At 40.9% G+C, this 14,071-nt stretch overlaps 2 protein-coding genes across 3 annotated transcripts; both read right to left on the bottom strand.

Moving 5' to 3' along the window:
* Window positions 1-33: 33 nt before the first annotated feature.
* LOC127783385 (AP2-like ethylene-responsive transcription factor At1g79700) lies at window positions 34-4,569 on the bottom strand. Its single transcript, XM_052310653.1, has 8 exons — window positions 4,000-4,569; window positions 3,813-3,895; window positions 3,661-3,669; window positions 3,476-3,564; window positions 3,228-3,301; window positions 2,972-3,022; window positions 2,804-2,880; window positions 34-1,077 (listed from the first exon to the last, which is right to left on the bottom strand). Exons 1-8 carry the CDS (start codon window positions 4,182-4,184, stop codon window positions 383-385), a joined length of 1,263 nt encoding a protein of 420 aa, XP_052166613.1. The 5' UTR covers window positions 4,185-4,569; the 3' UTR covers window positions 34-382.
* A 5,438-nt stretch (window positions 4,570-10,007) lies between these two features.
* Window positions 10,008-14,032, bottom strand: LOC127782152 (uncharacterized). Of its 2 annotated transcripts, none has more exons than XM_052309228.1 (3): window positions 13,342-14,032; window positions 10,628-12,230; window positions 10,008-10,544 (listed from the first exon to the last, which is right to left on the bottom strand). In XM_052309228.1, exons 2-3 carry the CDS (start codon window positions 12,098-12,100, stop codon window positions 10,521-10,523), a joined length of 1,497 nt encoding a protein of 498 aa, XP_052165188.1. In that variant the 5' UTR covers window positions 12,101-12,230; window positions 13,342-14,032; the 3' UTR covers window positions 10,008-10,520. The 2 variants fall into 2 exon arrangements, with proteins under 2 accessions (XP_052165188.1, XP_052165186.1); XM_052309226.1 differs by having other exon boundaries at window positions 10,628-12,171.
* Between the last annotated feature and the right edge of the window lie 39 nt (window positions 14,033-14,071).

The following is a 14,071-nucleotide window of genomic DNA, read 5'->3' as shown; positions in this document are numbered from 1 at the left end:
TTGCGATGAAACGCATAAACTAGCCTTCGTATAAAAACGGCAATATGTACTCTTTATTACGGTAAATTCCCCTTCGCAGAGATGGGCAACAAATAAACCAATATTTTACTCTTCCTCCAAACTACTAGTATTTGCGAGTAAGCAACTAATCCTCAGTTCTAGCTTCTCTCTCTCTCTCTCTCTTTTGAGAGAGAACTCAGTTCTAGCTTCTTGACAGCCAAAACTTGGGAGGCCTTCCCTTTCGGCCATCCCTGCCGGCCCATATCAATTCTCCCAGCCCATCCCCTAAATAGGCCCAAATTTGATTCGATCTTTCCAGCCCATCTACGGGAACAGGCTGGGATTGTGGGCCTCCCGAAACACCCTAGTCGGAGTTGAGAGTTCAGACGTCGAGCTCGAACTGAAACATGGGCGCCGCGTACGCGCCCAAATCCCCGAACAAGAACGTGTCCACCTCCGGGTACCCGAAGCCGTCGTCGTCCAGCCCGAAGTACGTCTGCACGTCGTCCGGGAAGCTGCACCTCGCCGCCGCCACCGACGACATGTCGACGTTGTACTGGTCGTCCTTCGGTACGGTTGGCTGCTGCTGCGGCGGCGGCGATGGCAATGGCGACGGCGACAGCGATGACGACGACGAAGAAGAAGGTGAGTCTGTGCTGCTGCTACTGCTGCTACCAGAGGACGACGCCGCCGCGGCCGCCGCCTGCTCGATGATCTCCTTGAACTTGGGCGACCGCAGCAGCAGTCCGATCGGGGAGGTGGACGCCGCGCGAGCCAGCGGCCTCAGCTGGGGCGGGAGCTGCGCCACGAGGTCGTCGTCGTCGTCGTCCGCGTTTTGCAGCTGGCGCGTCGTCGCCGGCGACGACGACGGCTGCTCGTCGACGCCTTGCAACGCGGCGGCGATGGCTTCGGCGAAATCATCGTCTTCGATGGTGGTGGCGGCGGCGGCGCTGCTGGAGCGGCAAGAGCCGTGGTACCACCTGATGTAGAGATTGATGTCGAAGTTGGTGACGGCGTTGAGGCCGCGGTGCTCGATCGCCGCGATGTCGTACGCCACGGCCGCCTCCTCTTGTGTTGCTGACAGATCGTACGGAAAAAAAGAGCACCGTGAGCCATGAACAAATAAAAAAAACATAGCAGAGGAAATCCATATGAAATGGTAAATTTCGTTCAGAAAAAAACAAGATGGTGGCTTAGATGAGATGAGCGAGGTTTCTCCCGCAAAAAAAGAGAAAAGAAAAGGAAAAAAAAAAAAGAAGAAGAAGAAAGAAAGAGCGTGGTTTGGTTTTGTGGCTGTGCATTGCTGAGTTGGGTGTGGGAGTGGGTCACTGTGGCGTGTGGCTGCCTGGGACTCCTGTCTCCTGCCATCCTGCCTGCGTCCAGGCCCAGTGAACCAGTGGCCTTGCCAGTTGCCACTGCTTGGTGCCTGTCTGTCTGTGGGCCCCACGGACAGGAGGGAATATAACGACTATAAAGTGCGCTTGCTAAATCAATCCCATTTAAATTCATCCAAAAAAAATTGAAAATTTTGAAAATCTAACAAGTTACATTTGTTGAGCCTTAGGCTTAGCAAACTCCTGCCTCCGTCCTTGACTTCAAAGTGTACTTTTAGAATTAGTGTTTCAAACATATTACTCGCATATGTATGTTGATAGATTATCTACTTGATTATATGAAAACTTAAATATTATATATAATAAACCTAATAAATACATAATACATAAAGAATAAACCAATCTAGGTGGTACAATGAATTTGGACAAAGAGATTGTGTGATTGTGTCAGATCGTTACCTAGATTGATTTATTTTAGGATAGAGTAAGTAACTTATAGCAACTGAACCAAGAAGAAATGCACCACATTTTTTAAAAGAAGTGTGAAGCAAATAATCCACATATACCGACTTGTTCAACATACCGGTCGTTGTGGACTTTTTTTTTCTGGATTGCACGTCCCTTGTATTGTTGTACAGATGTGACAAAGAGGCAACGTTACGGTTAGCTAATAAAACTGATTTGAATTTGTGCAGATGCACGGCACATCATGCCACCGGTTTCTGCAGCAACTAGACACAACAGTTGGTGGCCAATTCATACGGCTGCCATGGTGATTTATGAATTATTGACGAAAGGAAACAGGTCTAAAATCGTCAATTCAGTTCATGCTGGAAATTTTGCACATAGTTGCGCACAAAATCAAACAAAGGTCGTCCATCCTAGTCAGAGCTGGACCGCATCGGTCGGCTTTTAGCTACAGCGTACGGAAACATTTCTGTGGCATTCAGATGAACTGGCCCTACCAGAGTATGGCCATCGGCTGCTTCAAACATAACTCGGCGAATCTTATCCCAAAGATCATGAACTTTATCCTATTCAATTTCTTCGAATCCTAGTTTGGATAGCCATAGTTTGAAAGCTCTTTTGAATTCAGTGACATTCTTTCCAAACTATCTCTAATGTGCCTTTTCATCTTTACTTCACCAAGTGCCTTTTCGTCTTTGCAAAGGAGTAGTTAGTAGTTAGGTTCTACTTGTCTGAAGTCTTGAAGCCAACACATCAGCAATGTTCTTGGATGTGTGTCTAAAAAATTCTCTGTTTCCTTTGCAACTAACAGGTGTCACCTATCTAACAACGACACCCAATGGCTACATTTTTGATAACGCAAGCTGACTCAGATAAGAAGAATCTATTCCATTGTAAAATTTATACTATTTCAAAGCTTTTTACCCGCAAGATAGATGACTGATTACCAGTTTAAGAACATTTTAATGCATACATATATAACAAAGTCACAAACTACTTACCATAAGTACCTAGGTAGAGGTATTTGTTGCCGAACACACGCCCAATCCGAGCCTCCCATTTGCCGTTGTGATGATGCCTGAATAAAACAGCTGTTAATTAACTGATTCTACTAGCAATGTTCAGTAGAAAACTGGAACCTTCAGTGTAGATTAGTACTGATTAACTACCTTGCAACTCCTCTGTACTTGGACACCCCTCTTGAGAAGCCACTGCTCTTCCTGCAGGGTGAAAAAGGTTTATGATCTTAATCAAGAAGAACTACTTCAAAACACAGCTTCTCAGACATGAATATTTCACTATGTCTGACCAGAGAAGCATATTTCAATGGGTTTTGATTTGGATTTTTCTGAAAGTTTGTAATGATCTGAATTAACTTCTCTTTGTTGAAAGTCAGTGGTAACATGGGGTTAACTGAATATTTACCTCCGGAGCGATCCGATGTACTCTTCCCTGGACTGCCCCTCCATTTCCTTCAATTCCTCGTCATATGTTGACAGCTGCAGAGAGTTCCAACATGAGAAAAACAGCAACAATCTTCCTCAGAAAACCAAACAGAATCAAACAAGCTGCACTGTGCGTGCATTTCTTGAAGGGTTCCGAAGAACGCTTGTGCAGAGGATTCAGTTCAGAGAAAGATGCCATGGATTTTTGGAGAGGCGTATGCCACGTACAGGGAAGTTGAGGACGGTGTCGTGGCCCCAGTACTTCAATGCGGCGAGGTCGTAGGCGCGCGCCGCCGCTTCCTCGCCGTCGTAAGCCCCTGCAACGCCGGCGCACAGACAGTGAGGTGGTCAGCAAACAATCCTTCTGCGTGGCCATGGATTTTGGTTTCAGAATGTTCAGATTGGGAGCTCACCGAGGTAAACTGTTCGTCCGGCCACGCCAATCCGATCGCAAAATCAGAGCAACAAGAGAGAACGCAGCGAAATCAGAATGAGCAAATTGTCTGACGAGCAGCTCGAGGGATGCAACTATAAGGTGGATTAATGGAGTGATTGGTGATGATACCTTGTCTGCCCTTCTTGCTCTGCGACTCGTTCCAGGTGTTCTTGTCCCAGAGATGCGCCTCGAACCGCCCCGTCCACCGGTGCCTGCGCGCCAAAAAAAAAAAAAAAAAAATCCAAACCACAAACGCTGTCAGCCCAGTGCGGCGAACGTACGCCGGTGAGAAAATCCGGCCAGCCAACGCACGCACCGTGTGACGCCGCGGAACGCGGAGCTGCGCTGGGAGGGGCAATCCCGCGGGGCGCTCCTCCGCGGCCGCTTCTGCCGCCGCCTCGGCTCAACCTCACCGCCGCCGCCGCCGCCGCCGCAGACGCCGGAGCTAGAGTCGTCGCTGCTCGCGGCGGCGGTCTCGCCGTTGCTGCGTCGCTTGGCCATTGGCGAAGAGCGAGCGCGGGAGGAGGAGGGAGATGGTATATATGGAATGGTGGTGCCAACCAGAAGAAGATGGCAGCAGGAGAAGAGAGCTTTTAAAAGAGCCGGAGCTAAATTAATGGCGGCAAAGTTGCAGCCGCCGGCACAGCTTTAATATGCTCGCTCGCGTCGCCAAAATGGAGGAGACGAGGCGAGCTGAGCTGACCGGCGGGAGGAAGAAGAAGAAGAGGAAACAGAGAGAGGGAGTGAGGCGGCTAGCCTTGGGTTGCAGTGGTTTCTCTCTCAGCTGTGTCCTGTCTCTCTCTCTCTGTGGATTTACCGGTGGCAGTGTTGCGGTGAATTATTGACTTCTTTGTCCTCAACTCCCCCCAATGTTGCTGAAAAACCAGCCACAAACTCACTGGACAGTAACATCGTCCGTCCTATAAAAAACCAACTCATCATAATGAATCTGAACATATCTCTGTCTAAATTTATATGAATCTAAACATATCTCTGTCTAAATTCATTGTACTACAGTATGTCACATTCAGTACTAGATTTATTTTTTTTTTGGACGAAGAGAGTAGTTGCTAAACTCTCTGAACAGTTAAACCTGATTAAGTTATAGATTTTATTTTGATTTTTATTAATGTATTTTTTAAAACTGCAAAACGGTGTATTTTATAAATATCTCATAAATCGATTTTTCAAATTTAAAATATTAAAACTCAACTAATTATGTATTAATTTTTTACCGTACTTAATCTTCATCTTTAGCATATTTGAGGTCCCAGTTTGATTGTTCCGGTTCCGTTCTTTCACCTGATTATTTACTCTATGTATCTACAAAATACATTTCTTCTATTATTTTATAGATGACACCATTAATTTTTAATAGATGTTTGACCATTCATTTGACCAGACGAATAGTGAAACATGTGTTTAAAAGTCAATGACCTCATCTATGAAAAAAATATGAAAATATGGAGCCAGTACGTTTTCTTATAAGAAAAATTCTCGATATTGTTTAGACCACATGTTATAAGTTAGTACAAGTTAAGTTTATTTCTTAAAGAGAAAAGTCTGAATTACCCCTGAATTATTTGCAACAATACAAATTACCTCCTGAATCACAAAACTAGATATCCTTCATCCTCAACTTTTTATATCGGACGAATTACCCCCTAGTCTCTCTAGATAGTTTTCGTTCCACGTGACGCATATGTGGCAGTCCAATCAGCATAAAAATTTAAAAATATAGTGGGCCCACATGTCATATCTCCCCTCATCCTCCATTGCTCACGTATGATATGTGGGCCCACTTTTTTTAAATTTTTAATGCTGATTGGACTGCTACGTGTGTGTCACATAAGACGAAAACCGCTCTAAAGAGACTCAGGGGGGTAATTCGTCCATTATGAGAAGTTAAGGTGAATGATGTCTGGTTTTGTGGTTAAGGGGGAATTTGTATTGTCGCAATAGTTAATAGGGTAATTTGAACTTTTTCCTTTCTTAAAAATTTAATTTCTTCCTATAATGAAGCAGAATAATCTATCTCACATGGGGTTTTAATAGATGAATAAATGATGAATTATCGGGTTTTTATTGATATTCGAGGAGGCACGAGAGTTATAAACGAATAAAATTAACTATTACAATTCTAAACAATTTATATAGAAAATTTTAAAGAATCATAGGATTAGTCTGTAGGAGGAACATAGAATTAGTTATTGATTATTCTTTTTGTGAGAAATTAGTTCTTGTGGCTACTATTATCCCATGACATGGCTACGCAAGTGCTATTATCCCACTACAGAGATCGCACGAGCTGACTACTACTTCCACGGGTTAACTGAAATAGGCCGGCATTTTAATTCCTTAATAATGGCCAGGAGCAGTATACGGATTAGACTTTCTGCAAATTTCCAAGACTTCATGAGTGTAGCTGACATTCTCTTGTCTCTGACTGCAACTTTCAGCTGTCCGCTTCATTTCGTTAACGGCTCCACCCATCCGTCAGCAGTAGCACATCTGTTCTGATCTATACTGCCTGATTATGACCGGATTAGCAGATAGTATTATATGTCCAGTAACGTAACTGATCATGATCCGAAGAAAATAATAGAATTTTCTAGCCCTCGAAAATTGACTTAAGGTTAATTGTGTAGTAATAAGTACAGTACTCGGGATTCTCAAATCTGTTCCAAAGTCCAAATGATCATCAGTAAATGCAAGTACTTGTGTACGTATGCAGCTGAAATCTGAAAGGCTGATCTGCATGACCAAATTTGCAGAGTATTTACACACGATGTCAAACTGAGCATGCTGCCAGCATGCGTCTTTGCAAAACCGAGTCTAAATTGAATGGCTCTCCCATCATCAAAACATCAACAGAATTGGGCGAACATTTCCTTAATTCAGATGTCAATGTTGCAAGCATGCACCGTATTGAACGGTACGGCCGGTTGTTTTGAAGCAAGATTGCGTGACAAATTACTGATTAGGATTGGAAGATCGGAGAGTGAATTCATATTTGACACGCACGCTAGTACTAGCTAGTAGTTAGTAGTACCATTTTTCTGACTGAAAGAAGCTCATTTCTGAACGTGTTTCTTTTATTGACAAAGAACAAATTCCGGCCATTAGATATCCTCAAATTCTTTTCTTATCACAACGGGTCAGTAGATAAGGAAAAATATTTGCTCGGATTCTGACCTTTCATTATGTCAAGCACAAACCATTCATTGGATATTATAATTTACAGTATAATAAATTAATGTCAAAGAAGCTTGGGAGAAAAAAAGTATTTTTTATGGAAATTGGGAGAGAAATGTGGGCGTGCTTAGTTGGCAATCTTTGCATGAGAACCTGAGGGACATTTCCATACTGTTCAACAAGAGTTTGACTAATGACTGTACGTGTATCTTGATGTGCTTCTTAAAATAAACAAAAATCTAATGACTACTTAAAAATAAATAGACGTCAATAATCTATAGCCGTCCTAATTAGACTATCAAACATTATAAAAAAATAGACTGTTAAAGTAAGAGGAGTGCATGCGGTGAAGCAATACCAGGTTTGACTGGCCTATATTTTCTCTTGTCATGTCTTTGTCATGTTCAAGTTCTTGCTCCTCTTCCCATTCCTTGATTTTATACATTATATTTCAAACTGTTCATCCATACTTACATCACTATCGTGGAGTTGCAAGAAACAATGAAATAAAGAGAAATAAGGTTGTGTTTTTCCACAATCTCGCAGACAAAAGAATCTCTCCTGTTATTTTCTTGTGGATAGCATGGGCACAATTTAATGATTTATGGCAGACCGTAGCAACTTCCAACAAATTTGGCCGTCAGAATAGAAGGCGGCAAATATGAACTTACACCAACATTGTTCAGTTATGATGATTTATGAGCAGTCAACCAAATCGATGATCAATCCTGTAGTGCTGCTAGGGCATGCCACGGTCTCGATCTGATCAACTAGGTTACTTTTTTTTGGTAGACTTAGGTTACTTTTATTTTTGTAGACTAATTAACTGGGTTACTTGTGATTGTGTGTAGCCAGCAGATTTTGACATGAAAACAAGGCATCCATCCTGGACCGGTTCCAGTTTCAGTTCAGGTAGCAGACAACACAGACGTAACCAAGTAGCAGACAGCACAACGGACAAATCAGATGCTGTGGGTTTTGACTTTGATTAAATTATGATTCAAGTTTATAAAATACAGCAATTAAATGAAAGAGAAAGAGCGTGACTCCAGGAAAAATAATTGGAATCGGTTAGATTGATCTTGAATTCAAAGTACTCAAGAAAGCAACAGTCTCTGAAAATGGCATGGAATTGATCAATCCTATGACCTGAATCAATGTACTTCCATGAGGAATTAATTGATCATCAGACACTGATCATACATCATTTATGGGTCATGAACAGCTGAATTGGAAACTCAATTTAGCTTTCAATTACGTACATGAAAATTGTTATTACATAGTCATATCGTGCATTCGTCGTCACAGATCAAGATGACAAATCTGCAGTTGAATCCCATCACTAGTTGACGAACTGTGCAAAATTTGACGTGTTAAAAGTCAACTGAGCAAAAGCCCAAAGCAAAACTTTCTCCATTTTTTTTTCTTCTTAATACTACAAAGATACACAAATCTTATGTGTATTCTTAAAAGAAAAACCTTTTTTTTCTGGCAGTGTTTAGGTGACCAACCTGAATCAGTTTGCGCCGTGCGAAGGGATCTACACGTATCCGTTGGGTGAGAGCACCAAGTGGCTAATCCAGGATCAGTAGATCCAAATCTGAAATGTGAACTGGCAATTGCAATTTTGCAAGTCGGCAACACAGTTAGGGCCCCTTTGAATCACAGGGTTGAAAAAATAGAGGAATAGGAAAAACACAGGATTCTGATAGGAATTGAAGCGTAAAACAGAGAATTGCAAAACACAAGAAAAACACAGGAATGGTCATTTGATTGGAGCGCAGGAAAAACGCAGGAATCGGATGAGAGAGATAGATTCAAAGAGAATTTTCCAAGAGGTTAAAGCTCTTGCTATATTTCCTCCAAAATCCACATACAATATGTCATTCCATAGGAATTTTATAGGATTTGGAAAACTTCAATCCTTTAAATCAAAGGGCCAAGTAGAAAAATTTTCTATAGAATTTAAATCCTATGCAATTTTTAAATAAATACTTTGATTCAAAGGGGCCCTTAACATGCAGTAGCACTTTGGTCGCTTTCGTAGTGCAGCTGTGAGCCTGTGAAACAACACGTGTGCAAAATGAAATGTACAGCTGACTGCCGACACGGAACACCTGTCCGAATGACTGTTTTATATTTTTCCGACTGACCACGTATACTTTTCACATAGATTATTTTGTTAATAAAAATGTTTTACATCACCGGTCTTTGTTATACGGCACACAAACAGTGGTATTTTTACTGAATAAAAATTATGTTGTGTGATGGGAAAAATTCTGAAAGAGAGAGAGAGAGAGAAAAAAAAAGGCCAGCTAAAAAGGCTACGAAGAACCAGTTCAATTATATCGAGTAAGGGCCCATTCTAAACAGAGTTTGAAACTTTGAAATGAGTTTATAAGCCATACGCAAAATAAGAAAAAATATTACTCCATTAGATAATTAATTAAATATATTTACTGTTATAAAATTTAAAGGTTAATATTTTTTTAAAGAAAAATCTTTCCAAAGAAATCTTTATAGAAAGTTTTCTTTTTGAGAAAATATAGTGTTTAATTATTTGGGAAGCGTGTGGTCGTAGTTGCGAGTAAATAGCTCCCCCGTAAGCTCAAACATACTCCCTCCGTTCCAGAATATAGCAACCTAGTACCGGATTGGACTTATCTTAGTACTAATAGTCTATACAGATGGTATGTGTGCTGTGTGCCTAAGCCTACACAAAATTTTCACGTTTATAGGACAACGTATAAATATAATCACACATAAGTGCTAACTTTAATTATTCAATAATCAAGTTCTACAAGTATATGCATGAGTATACCCAAGAAACAAACAAGGGTTTTGATTATTAATTCCTCCCCGCCATCCCCTTGTCATATAAATTAAGATGATGTTGTTTATAATAATTTAAATTATATATGGATTGATTGTTCAAAAGCCGTGGTTTATGAGAAAAGGGAAAAAAAGTAATATAGTTAATCATCTAGAGGTAAAACTAAGAAACTAAGGTGACATGACTTTATAAGACAAGAAAAGAAGGAAGATAATTAAAGTGACATGACTTTATAAAAGAAGAAAATGAGGAAGATAATTGGACCATAAATAATTAAGGTGTATGGTTCAACGAGAGAAGAGAGAAATGGCATTAACTATATTTAGTGTGATAAGGTAAAAAAAATTGTCTCTGCAGAACCGTAAAACTTTCTCACACAAGTAACATAACGGCTGCATTGGCCGCTGCCACTGTGAAAAGAACGTTGCTACAACGGATGCCTGGTTGCCGAAGTGGGGCGTCAGGTCACAGCCCACAGACCCAACACCTAGATTTCTTTCTATTTGGACTCCTGAACGCGAAAACTTCACAGAATTTTTACAGGAATTAGTTCAATTCCTGCAGAATTTCTTCGAAAATCCTCCGCTCGAAGGAGGCCTTGATAGATGAGTGTGTGTATGAGACTTCTCAAAGAACGCCACCATGGGAGTTTGCAGTTTTACACTGCATATAAAAACTCTATGCATTTCCCCTTGTTGGGTATTCATGGAAGAGATGTTCCTGATAGATGGCCGCCTCAAAACTGGAGGTGGCCTCTGAATATATGCTTCAGAAGTTCAGATGGTAGAGTAGAGGCCACAAGGGTCTAGCTATAAGGAGAAGGACAGAGCCGCCTGTTGGAAAATTGGCATGATTAGACATGTTAGAACTCTACAAAAGTAAAATTTCATAACAAGTTGAAAATTTAACAAGTTACCTCCAAGACAGATTCCAAGGATTGGTCATTCCGAGGGGTCTCCTGTGAAGTCGAAGGCCTCATGTGCGATTCTATCATGTTGAGCTGCTCGTACACCTCCTTGAGCATTATGATCTGCTCCTTGTTTTTCCTGGTGTCATTCATCTCAACCATCTTCTCGCTCTGCACCCGCTTCAGCCTTGATCTGGTCCTCTCAGTGCCAGCTCGTGGCGTTGAATTCTTTCCTCGTGGCGTCGAACTCTTATCGGTGATTACATGGACATTCCTGTAGAGGTTGTTCATGGAGCCAACTTTTCTTGTTGCAGATAACTTGGATAGAGCCTGAGGCCGCCGCTCTTTCGGAACGTCCTTGGGAGAAAGTTCTGACTCCTTTGTGATGATTTCATTTGTAGTGCATGAGAATTCTTCTACTCCTTGGCTTCTTTCTTGAATCTTGATTGTGTCAACGATGTCACTTATAGGATGAACTGCAACCTCTTCCGCTTCAATGCCTGAATGTGATTCTTTGGTTTGATCACCATGTGGTGCATCCTCTGCGTTTCTTCCAACCTGCATTTCTCTTTCACTGCATATATCTCCGTGATTACCCGATGTGGAGAACGAGGAACAACTTGAGGACTCTTCCAAAGGATGTGATTGTACTTCTTCCTTTCCAATGCCTGAATGTGACTGCTTGAGTTGATCACCATGTCGTGTATCTTCTGCATTTTCCCCAACCTGTATTGCTCTTTCACTGGATGTATCTCTATGATTACTCAACAACGAGGAGGAACAACTTGACTCTTCCAAGAGATGAGGTTGTTGAGAAAGATCACTGCTTGGAGGATTTGGTTCTTCTCCATGTTCTTCTGTGGCATCCCCATCTGTCAGCAAGCTTTTCTGAACCTCTAGAGCCTTGAAGTCACTAGCATTTCCAGAAATATGCTTCAATTCATCTTCACTCAAATTACAAACAAAGCCACCTAATCTGCTCTTTGCTGATTCAACATTTCTGTCGGTGTCCTTTTCGGCAAAAAGTTTCTTCATCTGCAAAGTTGGCAGAGAGAAATTCCTTTTGATGTTACGACAAAGATTCTCCACGGTTTTGCTTTCAAATAATGGTATATTGTTAGTTATCGTCTCGTCTGCAATATCACACTCATCAATACCAACATCCAATAGCTTGTGTTTATACACCAGCAATTGGTTTCTCAGATAAAAATTCTCCAGTTCCTTCTGCTGAAGGACTTCCTGTAGAATCTCCAGTGCTTTGTCACTGTGGCTAATCTTTTCCTCAGCTATCCTCTTGTACTGCCATGCTTCCATCCTCTGCTCCTCCTTCTCCTTCTGAAGCTTTCGAATCATTGACAAGGCTGCACTTGCAGCAGTTGCTGAAGCTTCTCTCTCCTCTTCCAACTCCATGAATAACTTCTTCATCATAATGTACTGTGCGAATATTGCTTTTTGTAACTGAGTATCTTCAGTTTCTGCCATCTTTCTCAAAGGCTCTGATTAGTATATGGTTTACTGTTTGCCTTAGAATCTATTAAATTCATCTGTTGAACCTGCAATATTTAGAAAAACTTCACTTTATTCTCTGAAGACATGCGAGGATTGGATGAAGCTGAAAAAGGAAAAAAAATGGAGTTGATTTTGAAGTGTAAAACCAACTCAGCCTAGAATAATACTGTCACAATTCTTCCGCACCATAAAAATAATATTACCGTACATATGATTCCTTTCTAGTAATTTGGTGATTATGTAATTGTATATGTGATATCATAAATAACACAAATGAGTTTCAGTTTTTGCACCTACTAAAACTTAATCCAGGATGTGTTAATATTTCTATCATAGGGTAAAACTTTCATCCACATTGTACGCACTACGGAAGTCATATCATGTATCCTATAATGCTTAAATTTATGCCCCTAGCCTAAAATGTGTGATCCTGCCATGAAAAATAAGAAAGAGATGATATTAATAGCATCGTAGCATGTTACGTGTGTGTGTGTGTGTATAAAATTTAAAATGTGGAAAAATGAATCTTACATGTTAAAATTTTAAATAAAAATAACTGTTGGCAAGGATGATAACCTCATGATCCACATATTTCCTGACTAACAGGATCATATATATATTGAGAGTGGAGGACCAAATTAAAACTAGGCAAGACAATATGCTTTTGAAGAAAAAGCACCATTTGGCTGTTCCATGGATTAGCCCATGGTAGCTATGAATAATTTGAAAAGCGTCAATCAAGCGCATTTAGAAAGGCCAAAGAAGAGGAAAGAATATACAAAACAAAGGTGGTACGAAGATGTCGAGAAGATAGCAGATTAACAAAATATGTTTTCTATGGAGGGTTAATGTTTCTATGCTCATAACATAATGCACATTGACTAAATAAAAGCTAATTAGATGCCAAAAGTATTGCAATAAATTGAAAAACTGGAATTCAGTATCTAAAATTGACAGCCGTGCTGAAAAAATATAACGAAGCACTAATGTAAGAGTTCAAATTGACTAAGAATTCTGTTATGATTTTGCTGTCAGGGTTATACAATACATCATGCATTCGATTCCCAGAGGTGTTGAGGGATGTTGTGGTGATAATTTATTACTCCACTAGTTGAGCACAAAATTTGACATGACTGGATTAACAATTGGATATAGAAAACAAATTTTGAATAAGCAACGACAAGTTGGAGTACATGAAGCCCAGACAAACTCACCGATATTTGAAACCCCCCAACAATGAGCCAAAGATCCAATTCTCCAATGGTTCTGCCATTCCTTCCTCCCTGCTAGGGAGAAGTGCAGGTAATCAGCTTAGCGTCTATTAATAGGAGAAAACATTGATGGCCTCCACTTTAGAGGGAGAAAGACAGGAAGGTGTTCCTTATTTTTGGGATGTGAATTTGGAGTCATCTGAGCTGAGCAAACCTATTTACTCTTCACCAGTCTGCCTGGAATACCAACAAACATGAGGATGGCAGATAAAAAGCCAGAGCAGCATGTCCTGTCGGAAACACGTTAGACCAACATGGTTTTGTACCTCAGTGACTTTTTGGTACTTTCTCCGTTTCACAATGCTAGAATGACTTACATTGTGAAACGGAGGGAGTAGTGCTGATCATACTGGCTTGTTATTTCAGTCTAGCAAGTTAACATTTAAGCTAACGTCGCCACCTTTGGTTAGCCATATTGACCTAGAGAAATGAATATTGTTGCATTGCCCATTGTACGACGAGATAAAGGGCTTGTTTTTGGATTACTGCCTCTAAACTTGCCATGCAGAAGAATTGGTAGCTGGAGAAGCTAGACGTGCATTTGATCTGGGCCTCTGGGGCTCAAAAAAAAAAAAAGGCAAGAGAACCATGAGCTCAAACAACTTGGCAACAAACCAACCAATCATACTCCACCAAAAAAAATTTAGCATGCCAATATTTTGGTAAGGCATGG

This window comes from Oryza glaberrima, chromosome 8 (genome assembly GCF_000147395.1).
Source record: "Oryza glaberrima chromosome 8, OglaRS2, whole genome shotgun sequence".
In the NCBI taxonomy this organism is placed as follows: domain Eukaryota; kingdom Viridiplantae; phylum Streptophyta; class Magnoliopsida; order Poales; family Poaceae; genus Oryza; species Oryza glaberrima.
Note: the sequence above shows the minus strand (reverse complement) of the source record. Positions and strands in the feature narration are given on the sequence as shown.

Coding starts and splice junctions, on each gene's coding strand:
- LOC127782152 (XM_052309228.1), bottom strand. CDS start 12,100: ATGGCAGAAACTGAAGATACTCAGTTACAAAAAGCAATATTCGCACAG. Junction 10,545..10,627: donor CCTTGGAATCTGTCTTGGAG/GTAACTTGTTAA, acceptor ATTTTCCAACAG/GCGGCTCTGTCCTTCTCCTT.
- LOC127783385 (XM_052310653.1), bottom strand. CDS start 4,184: ATGGCCAAGCGACGCAGCAACGGCGAGACCGCCGCCGCGAGCAGCGAC. Junction 3,023..3,227: donor TACATCGGATCGCTCCGGAG/GTAAATATTCAG, acceptor TTCACCCTGCAG/GAAGAGCAGTGGCTTCTCAA. Junction 2,881..2,971: donor AAGTACAGAGGAGTTGCAAG/GTAGTTAATCAG, acceptor TGTTTTATTCAG/GCATCATCACAACGGCAAAT.